At 51.8% G+C, this 13,635-nt stretch overlaps 1 protein-coding gene across 2 annotated transcripts in view; it reads right to left on the bottom strand.

The window, feature by feature from the left end:
- Positions 1–13,635, bottom strand: part of LOC144096705 (glutamate receptor ionotropic, kainate 2-like) — a 153,309-nt gene that overhangs the window by 79,784 nt on the left and 59,890 nt on the right. For both annotated transcript variants that reach the window (XM_077629549.1, XM_077629550.1), the window contains exon 3: positions 3,040–3,288. In XM_077629549.1, the coding sequence (XP_077485675.1) occupies positions 3,040–3,288 (249 nt within the window). The remainder of the gene's footprint in view (positions 1–3,039; positions 3,289–13,635) is intronic.

The raw sequence follows: 13,635 nt of genomic DNA, 5'->3' as shown, positions 1-13,635 counted from the left end.
GAATGACTTCTTCATGCCTTCATCTTGAAAATATATCGCCCTCAGTTCATCTTTCACATAAGTCAGGAGACGAACGGAGGCATGGTACTCATTTTGCAGCATTGTGACTGTGGCTTGGAGGTCGCTTCGGGGAGCTTGGTCGTTGCACTTTGCAGATATGTTTGATGGGTCCTTTAGTGTCACCACCTTGCTACTCTCTCGTTTAAGGTGCTGTCTCACAAGCTTCTTGTTTGCTTTGAGTTGAAGCATAGCCTTTGCCTTTTCTTCCTGCTCAGGTTGGGGTAGATGACTAAAGAGTGCCCCTAACAAGTCACGGTTGTGGTCCAGGACGATGCCCCTGTCTTTTAAATGTCAACCATCCTTGCTTGCAACCCTGTAAATGTTGAACTGGCTGTCTTTCTTGAAGGTCCTGCATGACACATGTTTTTTTTTACCTCAAACATTGAAAAAAAAACATGCGAGAATTGCCCCTGTTAAAAGACTAAGTGTTAGAATGTCCTCTAATCGGCTGTTAATTATAGTGAGCAGTTTCATTACATGCTCTACCCTTACCCGACTCAAATGCGCGTCCATATAGCCCCTTGCTAAGGCTTCTTGAGCTTGGAACACATCTTTGCGAGCTTTCGATCTAACGCTATTGACGCCCGCCGTGGATGCCGATAGTGCACCGCTCAGTATGTTGTACGCTGCATAATACGCTACTCGAATGCGCGTCATGGCTCTAGAGCCAGTGTAATCGGTTCGAAGAGATCTGTTTCAAGCTTATTCACGTATCGTATTCGCGCTCTACCGGCATTCACGGCGGGCGGATAGCCGCATTGGAATCGAAAGTACAGCAACCAACGCATCCCCCAGAGCTCGACAGCCGGTGTATTCGAGTCCTAGGGGTGTTTTCCAAGCTGAACAACCCATATCAAGGGAACATACGGACGCATATTATCGTTGTACGCTCCACCGCCATCATTCAAGGTTAACGAGAAAACTCGCAATGCTACCGGCTGCGAATGATACCCCAAAAACGGATTTAGTTCAATTCCTTAACTAGACGTTAAAGGGTCGAGCCACTTAGCCCTAATGCATAAAAGCGCATGGGAACAAAGCCCGTCGACCTCCGTCAATAAACCACACTGAATCATAACCATTCATACGAGGGAGAAAGCTTATAGGAGCACACTACTATGAACTAAGGGTCGAGGGAAGAAAGGAAGTGCATGCATCTTATTTCAACAATGTTATCCACTTCGAGCAGCTTCGTTCCGACGCCTTGGTTGAATACAACAGAACTTCACCGACTGGTACCTAAGCGCGTCAGGCATGCTGCCAGCCATCCTGCCGGCTCGCTTTTTGGTCGCATCGATGGTGCGTGCGTCTCTTTTCCACAACTGGATGTAATTCTGGGTGCTGCACCGTGAAAGCTTCTCCTCAAGCTCTGAAAAGCTTGCAAACGTGTCGCGAACGTTGAAGCTGACGCGGTTGCCGCCAATGTCAGCGATGCAGTCGTCAAACGGATCCATCGACAGAGAATCGGTAACAGGATGAGCCCCCATTTTGGGATGGTCACACCGCCGTTTAAACTTGTCAGCCGGTCACCGGAAAAAGAATATTTAGTGCAGCGTAACCTCCCCATGGTTGTAAAGCAATTATGCGGCCCGCACGGACTGGCCACAACTGACCGACCCGGGATGCCCGGGAACCTTAAAAATTATGTGGACGTCATGTGACTGCAGCCAGATAATGAGACGACACTGCCGGCAGTCTATCCCTTGAGCTGTTTTGCCGGCTTCCGGCAACATATCTATTGCGTTTGAAAAAATAAGAACTTTTGGTGCACCCAAAGCCCTACGTCGGGCGTATTATCCACAATTCAGCACCATGGTGGTCAACCCGCACAATCGATGCCTCTAGGACAACTTACTTGGCGTTATTCATTCCATTATGCGCCATATAAATGCCGATATTTGAGATCGCGAATATTAACCTACCCTGTTCCTTATTGAGTCTGTGAAACGATCACTCGCTGACTTAAAAGGTCACTGCCGCATGTGTTGTGATTTATCGTTTGTTGTTGTGGCTACGATAGTTCACCCCTCCAGCAGCGCTGCACTTTACTTTAATGTACCGTTTTTTCATTGTGCTGTTTTTTCCCTCTGCTCTTCATTCTCCGCGCTGTTTTTTCGGTGTGCTGTTTTGTCGCTATGCCGTTTTGTCCGGCGTGCTGTTTTGACGCGTGCTGTTTTTTCCCTCTGGGTTTAGCCGCATGCTGTTCTTTCCCTGTTCCGTTTTGTCGCTCTGTCGTTTCTTCCCTGTGCTGTTTTGCCGCTGTGCTGTCTTTTGTGCGCAGTTTTGACGCATGCTGTTCTGACGTGTGCTGTTATTTTTCACGCTGTTTGCCTTAGTTAAACAGCGTACTGCCTTAGACAAAAGTAAGCATTAAGATGAAGGCTGCTCTAGTTGAATGATGGACGCAACGCAAAAGACGAGGGCATCAAAAGAAGGACGACACCTTCAAGGTCAGAGTGGCGGGATTTGAAGGCGCACGCTCGTTTCCCAAGAAATGCGCCATGGGAAGCCGAGCACCAGGCCGGGCCATACCTTGAGAACGTTTTAAAGAAACCGGTGGCTAACCGGCGGTGAGGGGGGTCGAAACCACCACCTCGTGTCGTGTCGTCATTCTGCTTCCGTTGTCATCCTTCCAGTACACTTTCATCACGAAAAGTGAACAGCACAAGCACTTGGATTCCAAGCCAGATTATGGCTAGCAGCAACCATGCAAATGTCAACTTTCAGAGCGGTGGGAATGACGTGTCTCTCAACAAAGGGACCTTGAAGTGATTTGGATTGTTATATTCTAATGCACCTTTTTTAATCGCCGATTTCTTGGAGTTCGTAAAGCTAGCTTTAAAATTTTTGCCTACAGAGAGATTTGGGCCGCACGCGGTGCATAACGAGCCACACAGCGAGGCGCCCAAGCTAACCTTCTTAGACACTTGTGAAACCTGGCCGAACACAAATTTGGCGTAAGGGGGAATAAAAGCTTACCTTCGCTGCCCTCGTAAAGGTAGGCGACGAAGAGCCAGCCCATGCGCTGCACCAGGTCTGCGCAGGCCGCGGCCAGCACCTTGGGTGAAGGGGACAGCTGCAGGGTGAAGGCCCCGCTACCTTCCTCCTCCTCCGTCTCCAGCTGGGGCACGTGCAACGCGGCGCACACCGACGAGGCCAGGGAGGAGGCGTGGCCGCCCCCGATGGGGCCCAGCAGCGCGACGGCGCCGCCTTCCAGCAGACCGCACACTGCACAGCGCAGGAAAAGGATCGTTTCTCGCATTAATCCCATTCAGTCCCAAGCAACGAAAATGTTGAACAAAGCTAAAATCGTCCATATTTCCTCACTGCATAAATACAAGAAAAAAATGTTCAGTTCATTTAAATTCACTTCTGTACATATTACGTGCGACATCCATAATTCCAAGTTAAATTATTAGGCTTTGGGGACTACACGCAAGTGCGGACTGCACAGAGTTTTTGTTTAATATCGTCCCAAATAGCTCGAAATGTAAAACGCGATTATACGTGCAGGGGCATAAGCGCTGTAGGGGGTCCTTAACCTTGATGTGAGCGCCTCTTGCGCTCCAGCAGAAAATCTGGATCAGTGGGAGAGGAAAGTCAACTTTAATAGTCCTGAAAGTCTGACATTAGTTCCTTAAGCATGGTCACGGCACGCCTGTTGCACATATCTGCGCCGCGTTGAAACAGCGAACAAGCTACTGAGACAGAGCCAAACGGGAGGACAAACCCCCGCCGATCGTGCGAAATCGCCTCTACCGCAATATGAATCCTTTTTTTTTTAGTGCAGGCTGTTATCCAGACCTAATAAGAGCTCCGCCACGGTCCCTGCCGAAGCAGATAGATCTTCAGCTTAACAAAAAGGGCTTAGTGGAATTGTTTACTGCTTATTTCTTATCTGCATCCCCCCGGACATTACAGCAGGGGGGCTACAGGTGTTAAATATGATTATGAGAAAATTACATCAGAGCTTTAAAAAAGTATCATTTTATACGACATATACTGTTTTGGATGGTAAATTGTTGCCGTCCCGAGAATTTCTACCTGCCGGGCCCACGGACCGCAAGGCAGGAAGCATATGCCCCTAATCTAAACCCAGTCATTACGTCACAAACTTCGGCCTTGAAATGACACCTACTCCTCTTGTCCGCCTCATGTGATGATGATCCCCTCAGGCTTAATGGCTAGGCACATGCCCACGGCGGGGGACTGGCCAGAGTGCATTGCTGATTAAGGAACCCGCACAGGTTTCCATATGTCTTTCTTCATTATTCGACTTGGTCATTGATTGCAAACCGGCTTCGAAACAGAATAACGACCGACGCCACTCTCATAAGAAAATTATCTGACCTTCAACCTGTGGCCCTGCCGCTTCAATGTATAGTGTGGTGCCTGACATACTTTCTGTGGTTTATGCTTATTTTGGAATAATAAATATTCGTAAAAAGTTGTGATCTGACAATTCTTTCGCAGGTCCTATAGCTCTTTCCATTTAATATGTTTGCCTTCTGTCATATTCTGTTACAGTTCTGTCATGTCACGTTTCCGGTTACAATTTTTTACAACTACTATAACTCCCCTATTCTGAACGTTATCATATTTACTTATTAGTTGGGCTGTTTTTGGGTCTATACCAGCGTCCATATTCAAGTACTTATCGCTCGTGATAGAAATAGAGTTGTGTTTTAGGTTACTTGGCAACTGAGTGAAAAATTGGCTGTGGTTCAGCTCTGGTTAACCCTAGTTGAATTGCGAAAGCTTCGTTTTTCCTCGGCACGTGGTCTACGCAGCGTCCCATTCCGACGCTCTTGAGAACTCAAACCGGTCTCTTCTGCAGTTGAAGAATCACTCCGGGACGTGGCACGACTTCTTTTAGCCGCATCTTCGTTACGACGGTTCTCGAGTCGTGCGGCGCGCTCTTCTGGCGTCTCTTGAGCGCGCTGTCTCTTCCTCGCTGCGTTCTGTCGTTGTTGCGTCTCTTTCGTGCTCTCAATAACGACTAAATACACTCTGTCTGTCTGTCTGTCTGTCCGTCTCTGTCTGTCTGTCTGTCTGTCTGTCTGTCCGTCCGTCCGTCCGTCCGTCCGTCCGTCCGTCCGTCCGTCTGTCCGTCCGTCCGTCCGTCCGTCCGTCTGTCTGTCTGTCTGTTGCCAGGAAGAAAGAAAAGGAAAGTGCACAGGCCTGCTCACTGGCTCAAGCCGAGCCACAATCGCTACCACGTGCAGATAGTAGGAGAGTTGAAAGATGGGATAGAAAGACAGGATAGTAAAGACGCGCTTAAGACAAGGCCGATCCCGGAGGCAGTGCAATTTCGGCCAAACGGTGGCGGAAGTGAAGCGACCTTCAAACTTTCCGCCACATTTCCAAAAATAAGTCCAATGGACCCGTAACAGATACTCTACGGGGTCCGGACATTCGCTGCTATTACTAAATACACTGAGGCGAAGCGTATATTGCCGCATGCAAGAAGACGCCAAAGATGAAGACTTGGTCTATGAGCGCGAGGCAAGAAGAAGAAGCTGAAGTGCGCAGGGACTTTTTCTGGTTAACCAGTAAGCCGTTTTTACTTTAACCTCTCCTCGGGGTTCTATCGAGTCCTGACACTGGTGGACGTGCTGGGTATGCACAGGACTCCTTCCGGCAGTCCACAGCGAGTCCCGGACATCGACACGCCTGTTCATCGCGCTAGCCGCCGACGTCTAGGCCTTTCCCCGGAGTACAACCATCTACCGGGCGACTCTTAAAACGTCGAAGTTCGCCGGGTCTTCCAAGCCATGGCACCTCCCACCCCTACGTCGGTGACTCTTCACAACACCAAGGTACTGGAGTGCTTCCGCGGGAAAGCGTTTGAAGATGTGGAAGACTGGCCCGACCAGTTTGAACGAGTGGCCAAGTTCAACCAGTGGAGCGTGGACCAGAAGCTTTGCAATGTTTATTTTGCACTTCAGGTTATTGCTAGAACTTGGTATGAAAACCACGAGGCCAGCTTGCACACATGGAATGACTTCCGCCGCCAGCTGGTGGACACTTTTGCACTACTGATCGACGAGAGAATGCGCTGCGCCTGCTTGAAGTGCGCGTCCAGAAGCCAAATGAAAGCGTAGCTATGTTTGCGGAAGACATGGCTCGACTTTTTCCTCGTGCCGACCCCGATATGACTGAGCAAAGGAAGCTACGACATCTCATGCATGGCGTCAAGGAGCAGGTGTTTGCCGGCTTGGTGCGCACCCCACCTCAAACCGTCAGTGAGTTCGTCAAGGACGCTACAGCTATAGAGCGAGCCCTCCAAATACGGTGCCGCCAGTACGACCGACCCTTCACCGGTGTTCCACCGACTGCGGCGGCACTCACTGCAACCGATGGGAACACTCTTCGAGACCTCATTCGAGAAATCGTCCTTGAGGAGCTGCAGCGAATTACTGCTACGAGCGTTCAGTCACCAGAGGCCGTCGCAGCAGCCGTTAGGAAAGAGCTCCGGCATGCTCTGTCACCGTCTGCACCATACCACGAGTCTCATCCAGTTGACAGCGCGGCAGCCGTTTGCGAACCATACCACGTGCCCCAACCCAACAGCAACATGGCCGTCAACACGGCGCCTTACTATGAGCCGGAGCCGCAACCCGCGAGCTATGCGGAAGTCCTTCGTCGTCCGCCGCCAGACCACGCCCCACCGAGCACAGCGAGTCGTCAGCAGACGCGGTTCTTCCAGGAGCCTCAGTGGGCACGTCCCGGCCGCCCTCAGCCGCGCCGAACTGGCCTGTGGCGCTCTTATGACAGCCGACCACTCTGCTTCTTCTGCGGGCAACCTGGCCATGTGTATCGGTACTGCCGCTACCGCCAAGAGGGGCAGGCCTTTCCGCCTGGTTCTGCTCGACGCCATTTCGACGCTGGCCGTGCCCAACTCGAGGACCCGCCGCTCAGCAGGGAAGCCGACTCACCGGGCTTCCGCCGCCGCTCCCCATCTCCACGGCGTTATTCTTCACCGACGCGTCGTAGCGATGCTGATGTTAGCGGACGGCGGACCCCGAGCTCTCGCCGGGGAAACTAACCGCCGCAACCTCGCGAGGGGAGGTTGCAACCAGTCGAAAAGTTTCAAAGCCCTCACTACCGCCGCAACTGCCGACCGCAACCCACGACTGTGACGCCTGTGTTCACATTGACGCTGCCGCACTACCACCGAAAATGCCGCCTACATTAGCGCCGAACATGCCGAACCAGATAAGCAGCCCCGACGACGAAAATAACCGCGCCGACCTTACCGCACTTCCGCCGCAAATGCCGAGAGACGAGCAACCCAGACGACGTTGTTAGCGCTGACCTCGCCGTTTGCATTGATGGGCTGGAGGTGCACGCTCTGGTGGATACCGGGGCGGATTTTTCAATCATTAGTCAAAAACTGGCTGACAAGCTGCGCAAAGTAAATACCGAATGGACTGGGCCAGTAATAAGAAGTGCTGGGGGTCAGCTACTGGCACCGACTGGGAAGTGCACTGCCCGCATAGGAATTGGAAACTCAGTGTTCGCTGGCCGCTTCGTTATCCTCTCAGACTGTTGCAAAAACCTCATCTTGGGCATGAACTTTCTGCGCCTTCATGGGGCTGTGATCAGCTTTCGGGACAACGTCGTTGCCTTCACCAAAAATCATGGAGACCTTGGTTATGCGCAAGTACCACTGATTCCCTTACGAGTTGCCAATGAGGGGGTGACATTACCTCCGCGATCGTGCTCTCTTGTTGAAGTGAAGTGCGACGTGGCGCATACCGGCGATGGCGTCGCCGAACGGGCCGTCACCCTGATACTCAGCCGAAGTGTTTCTATAGCTCGAGGACTAGTCAGTTTGGCCAATGGGCACGCCAAAGTGCTGCTGACAAACTTCAGCGACGAACGTCGGCAAATTCCGAAAGGCACAACTGTGGCCTTCTTCGATAGCGTCACAAGTGACCAAGACTATTTCGTGCTGCAACTGGAAGGATCAGTGAGCAAGGCGCCCGCACCCATAGTCGATGTGAGCCCAAATCTGTCGTCTTCAGAACGGGAACGTCTTTTGGATCTCATAGATCACTTTCGAGACTGTTTTGCTTCAGAATCGCGGGTCGGCCAAACACCTTTGACCAAACATCGCATTATCACGGATGACGCAAATCGCCCGATTCGACAAAATCCTTACCGTGTGGCTCCGAAAGAGCGCGAGGCTATTCAGCGTCAGGTGGCCGAAATGCTTCGAGACGACGTTATCCAGCCGTCATAGAGTCCCTGGGCTTCCCCCGTGGTGCTTGTTAAAAAAAAGGACGGCAGCTTACGATTTTGCATTGACTACCGCAAGCTCAATCAAGTAACCAAAAAAGACGTGTACCCCCTCCCTCGCATCGATGATTCCCTTGATCGGCTACGAAATGCATGTTACTTCTCTTCAATGGATTTGAAAAGTGGATATTGGCAAATTGAAGTAGATGAGAGGGATCGGGAGAAGACAGCACTCATCACTCCTGACGGATTGTATGAGTTTAAGGTTCTTCCATTCAGTTTATGCTCGGCACCAGCAACATTTCAGAGGCTGATGGACACTGTGCTCTCAGGACTCAAGTGGCAAACATGCCTGGTGTATCTTGACGACGTGATCGTGTTTTCGGCGACATTCGAGGAGCATCTGCGCCGTTTGGTAGCTGTTTTTCAGGCCATACGATCTTCGGGCCTCACACTAAAACCCCGAGAAGTGCCACTTTGGTTACGAGGAGCTGCAATTCTTAGGACACGTTGTTAGCCAAGAGTGTGTCCGGCCTAACCCCGAAAAGCTCTCCGCAGTCGCCAACTTCCCAACACCTACGGACAAAAAGACGCTTAGGCGCTTCCTGGGGCTTTGCGCCTATTACCGTCGATTTATTTCTGGCTTCTCACGAGTTGACTGGCCATCAACTTCACTGACACGCGACAACGCTGTCTTTCGCTGGGGTGAAGAAGAGCGCCAAGCTTTCAATGAACTCCGGAGACGCCTACAGACGCCACCTGTCCTGGCGCACTTTAATGACGACGCCCCTACCCTGCTTCATACCGATGCAAGCAATGTGGGTTTAGGTGCTGTATTGGTGCAGCGCCAGGATGGTGTGGAAAAAGTGATTGCTTATGCCAGCAGGACCCTGCCTAAAGCTGAAGCGAACTACTCGGCAACAGAAAAGGAATGCCTTGCAGTTGTATGGGCGGTTATGAAATTCCGCCCTTACTTGTACGCTCGCCCCTTTCAAGTCGTTAGCGACCATCACTCTGTCGGCTGACGAACTTAAAGGACCCTTCAGGGAGACTCGCGCGTTGGAGCCTTCGGTTACAAGAGTTCGACATGACGGTTATTTACAAATCCGGAAAGAAGCATGCGGATGCTGACTGCCTTTCGCGAGCACCAGTCGGACCCTCCACAATTACCGATGAAGACACTGCTTTTTAGGAGTCATAGATGACGCAACTCTTGCCCAACAGCAGAGAGAGGACCAGGAATTGCTCCCTCTTATTGGTTTCTTGGAGAAGCGAACTACAGATGTGCCTAAGATTTTCGCCCGCAGCCTCTCGTCATTCTTTCTTCGCAACGATGTAATTTACAGGAAGAACTTCCGTCCTGGGGGGAACAGTCATCTGCTCGTCGTCCCAACAGCTCTTCGCACGGAAGTCTTGCAAGCGTGTCACGACGAGCCAACCTGCGGCCACCTAGGCTACACCCGCACGTTGGCTAGAGTACAGCGCGGATGCTACTGGCCGTAACTACCGGCGACAGTGAAGCACTATGTACGGACGTGCGTAGACTGCCAACGTCGTAAATCACCCCCTGAAAAACCAGCCGGTCTACTCCACCCTCTTCAAGTGCCAAAGACACCTTTCAAGAAAATTGGCGTGGATCTCCTGGGACCATTTCCGATGTCTACTGCCGGGAATAAATGGATAATTGTCGCCACCGATTATCTAACTCGCTACGCGGAGACAAAGGCTCTGCCCAGGGGTACCGCCGCCGAAGCAGCCCGGTTCTTCGTTGAGAACATTGTCCTCAGGCATGGCGCTCCGGCACTCATTATAACTGACCGAGGAACTGCGTTTACGGCCGAGCTTTTGGAAACCGTTCTCCGCCTCAGCGGTACCAGTCATCGTAAAGCGACGGCCCATCACCCCCAAACCAATGGTTTGACGGAACGCCTCAATAACACAATCGCCGACATGCTCTGTATGTACGTGGACGTAGACCACAAGAATTGGGACGAAATTCTTCCCTAAGTGGTGTTCGCCTACAATACGGCACCACAAGACACCACTCGCATGACGCCTTTCAGCCTTCTTCATGGCCGATCAGTGACAACTATGCTAGATGCCATGCTGCTCCCGAATGCCGACGGCGACTATGTCGATCACGACGCCGAGGAATTCGCACAGCGCGCAGAGGAAGCTCGCCAACTAGCGCGTGTGCGCATCAGAACTCAGCAGGAGGCTGACGCACGACGCTACAATCTTCGCCACAGACATGTCATGTATGAACCTGGCGACAAAATGTGGGTCTGGACGCCTATTCGCCGTCGTGGACTCTCCGAAAAATTATTGCGGCGGTACTTCGGGCCCTATGTTGTGCTGCGACGTTTAACCGACGTCACGTATGAGGTGGTGCCGGACGGGTTATCGACATCCAAGCGACGCCAGCAACAAGTCGACGTCGTCCATGTTGTACGTATGATGCCGTACTACTCGAACCGATCTTGACCTCCTACTTCCTTTTGTTACCATCAAGACGGTGCTTCCTGAGGGGGGGGGGCAAGCCGCATGCAAGAAGACGCCAAAGATGAAGACTTGGTCTACGAGCGCGAGGCAAGAAGAAGAAGCTGAAGTGCGCAGGGACTTTTTCTGGTTAACCAGTAAACCGTTTTTACCTTCAGCTCACCTCGGGGTTCTACCGAGTCCTGACAATATATATACATTTACATACCCCGCGAGGCGACACCTCCTCTCCCTCTACCCCAGCGCAGCACATCTGGTGGAGCGAGCGTCGACGGCGGCGCCATCTGTTGGAGCGCGGCTGCGGTGGTGCTAGGCAACGGCGGCTCAAGGTCAGGCCACGAGCATACGGCTGAAGTGCGCGACGAGCCGAAATGGCTCGCTGGCTGGAGTAGTAAGCTTTCGCTTTAAAATCGACAGCAAGTAATCCAAGAGTAATCCAAGCAGCATTATTTCCACCTTAGCTAACATGCTCATTTCATCGTGGGGTGTAAAAACGACTCCTAGATACTTAAATGTCTTGCTAGCGCTTAAAACAAAATCATTAATTCTATACCTACACAAACGGTTAGAGCGTGCTCTTGTAAAGGTGACGTGAAGAGCTTTATCTATATTTACTGACATGTCCAAACGTGTACATCAGTTTGCTATACTATCCATATCAGCTGGTTTGATTTAGTCTATGGGGGTTTAACGTCCCAAAGCGACTAAGGCTATGAGAGACGCCGTAGTGAAGGGCTCCGGAAATTTCTACCACCTGGGGTTCTTTAACGTGCACTGACATCGCACAGTACATGGGCCTCTAGAATTTTGCCTCCATCAAAATTCAACCGCCGCGGCCGGGATCAAACCCCCGTCTTTCAGGCCAGCAGCCGAGCGCCATAACCACTCAGCCACTGCGCGGGCTCTAAGTCAGCTGGGAATCAGAAATGACACTTACTACTTCTCACATATATTAAGGAGCCTAAATTAAATTTTAAAGGAAAGAAGTGTGAAGAAGACGAAGTGGATTAACCGAAGAATAAAAAAGAGGAAGAAGCATTCGGTGAGGTGGAGAGAGATGATTGTTGGAGAAGAGAAGACGACGACGACACGGCTTAAGTGGACTAACACCGAGGCTATAAAAGGGCGAGTGAGAGCGAGGCACTGGGGGGAACAGCAGAAAGATGGAGGCTCCGGCGGGTCAGCGACACTTGGGCTGGAAGAGAGCGACGCCGGCTACTGCTCCGGTGAGCTCGAATTCTACGGCATCGCATCGTGGGCTACCTGCCGTGCCTGAGCCCGTTCCGGGGAGTCAACGGAGGACGCTACCACCTGTTTCGGCAAGGGGTGTCTCCAGCGCTGTTGCCACCCATCCGGGTGGTGCCCCCAACGCCAACAACACCGGCATCACCTTCACGGGCGCTTGGACCGGGAGCTTGTACGACGCAGCCAGCGACGCCAGCCCAAGCACGTCGAACGCCGCCTCAAACGCCGCCTACTGAATCCATACAACGCCGCAGCCACACCGATCCAACCGTGAGCACGAACGCCGTCCGCTACCAGTAGAACGATAGTAGTAGACGCTGGTAGCAGTGTGCCCGGGCCGTGTGTATTTATAGTCTGTTTTGTGTTAGTTTTGTTAGTTTTGTGTTCTAGTGTGTGTGTCACGTAGGTTGTATTAAATGTGCGTTTGTGTGGGCACACCCGTCACCTAGTCTGGTTTGGTTTATGGGGGTTTAACGCCCCAAAGCGACTCAGGCTATGAGAGACGCCGTAGTGAAGGGCTCCGGAAATTTCGACCACCTGGGTTCTTTAACGTGCACTGACATCGCACAGGACACGGGCCCCTAGAATTTCGCCTCCATCGAAATTCGACCGCCGCGGCCGGGATCGAACCCGCGTCTTTCGGGCCGGCAGCCGAGTGCCGTAACCACTCAGCCATCGCGGCGGCTTCGTCACCTAGTCCATTCTTTCGGTCCGAGTGTTCGCCGGGGAGATCCGTGACAAAGATAAGTGGCGAGCCTGTGCCAGGATTCATTTCCTTTTTTCTTTTTGCTTTGTCTCGGATCTTTCCGATCTCTCAACAGCAGAAACTATAGATTTGGCAAAAACGTTAGAACTGGCGCTCAAGCTGGGATTAAGCAAAGAACAGGCGATGCGTCTCTATGAGGAGGAGGCAAAGAGGCAGAGAGAGGAGGCAGATAGGCAGAGAGAGGAAAGGGCGGAAGCACGCGCAGACGCTCGCGAGGCAGAAGAGCGAGAAAAGAGCTCATGAAGCAGAAGAGCGCGAGGCGAGAAGAGCTCGCGAGGTAGAAGAGCGAGAAGAGAAAAGAGCTCGCGAAGCAGAAGAGAGAGAAAAGGGCTCGCGAGGCAGAAGAACAGGAGAAAAGAAGGAAATAACGGGAAAAGGAGTTTATTTTGTGGAAACAGGCGCATGCCGCGGTAGGATATGAGGAGATCACGGACAATGATCAGCGTTCTTTAGCGGGTACAGAATTTCCTAAACCGGCTAGAGTTTGTCCAAGAAAGCTGATGGCTCCTTTCGATGACAAGAGAGATTATTTGGATGCATATCTGCAACGATTCGAGCGGATATCTTTGGGGCAAGGCTGAGAGCGCAGTGAATGCGCCACGGCATTGAGCCTGTGTTTAGTAGGAGGGGCGCTGAATGCGTTTGGAAGGATGCCTGCTGCTGATTCCATGGACTACGAGAAAATCAAAAAGGCGCTCCTCCAAAGATTCAGGCTTACGGCAGAGGGTTTTCGTGACAGATTTCGCACCGCGAAACCTGAGGATTCGGAAACCGCTAAGCAGTTTTCCTGCAGGCTGACCAACTATTTTTATAGGTGGCTT

The sequence above is a fragment of the Amblyomma americanum genome, chromosome 7 (genome assembly GCF_052857255.1).
Source record: "Amblyomma americanum isolate KBUSLIRL-KWMA chromosome 7, ASM5285725v1, whole genome shotgun sequence".
Classification (NCBI taxonomy): Eukaryota; Metazoa; Arthropoda; class Arachnida; order Ixodida; family Ixodidae; genus Amblyomma; species Amblyomma americanum.
Note: the sequence above shows the minus strand (reverse complement) of the source record. Positions and strands in the feature narration are given on the sequence as shown.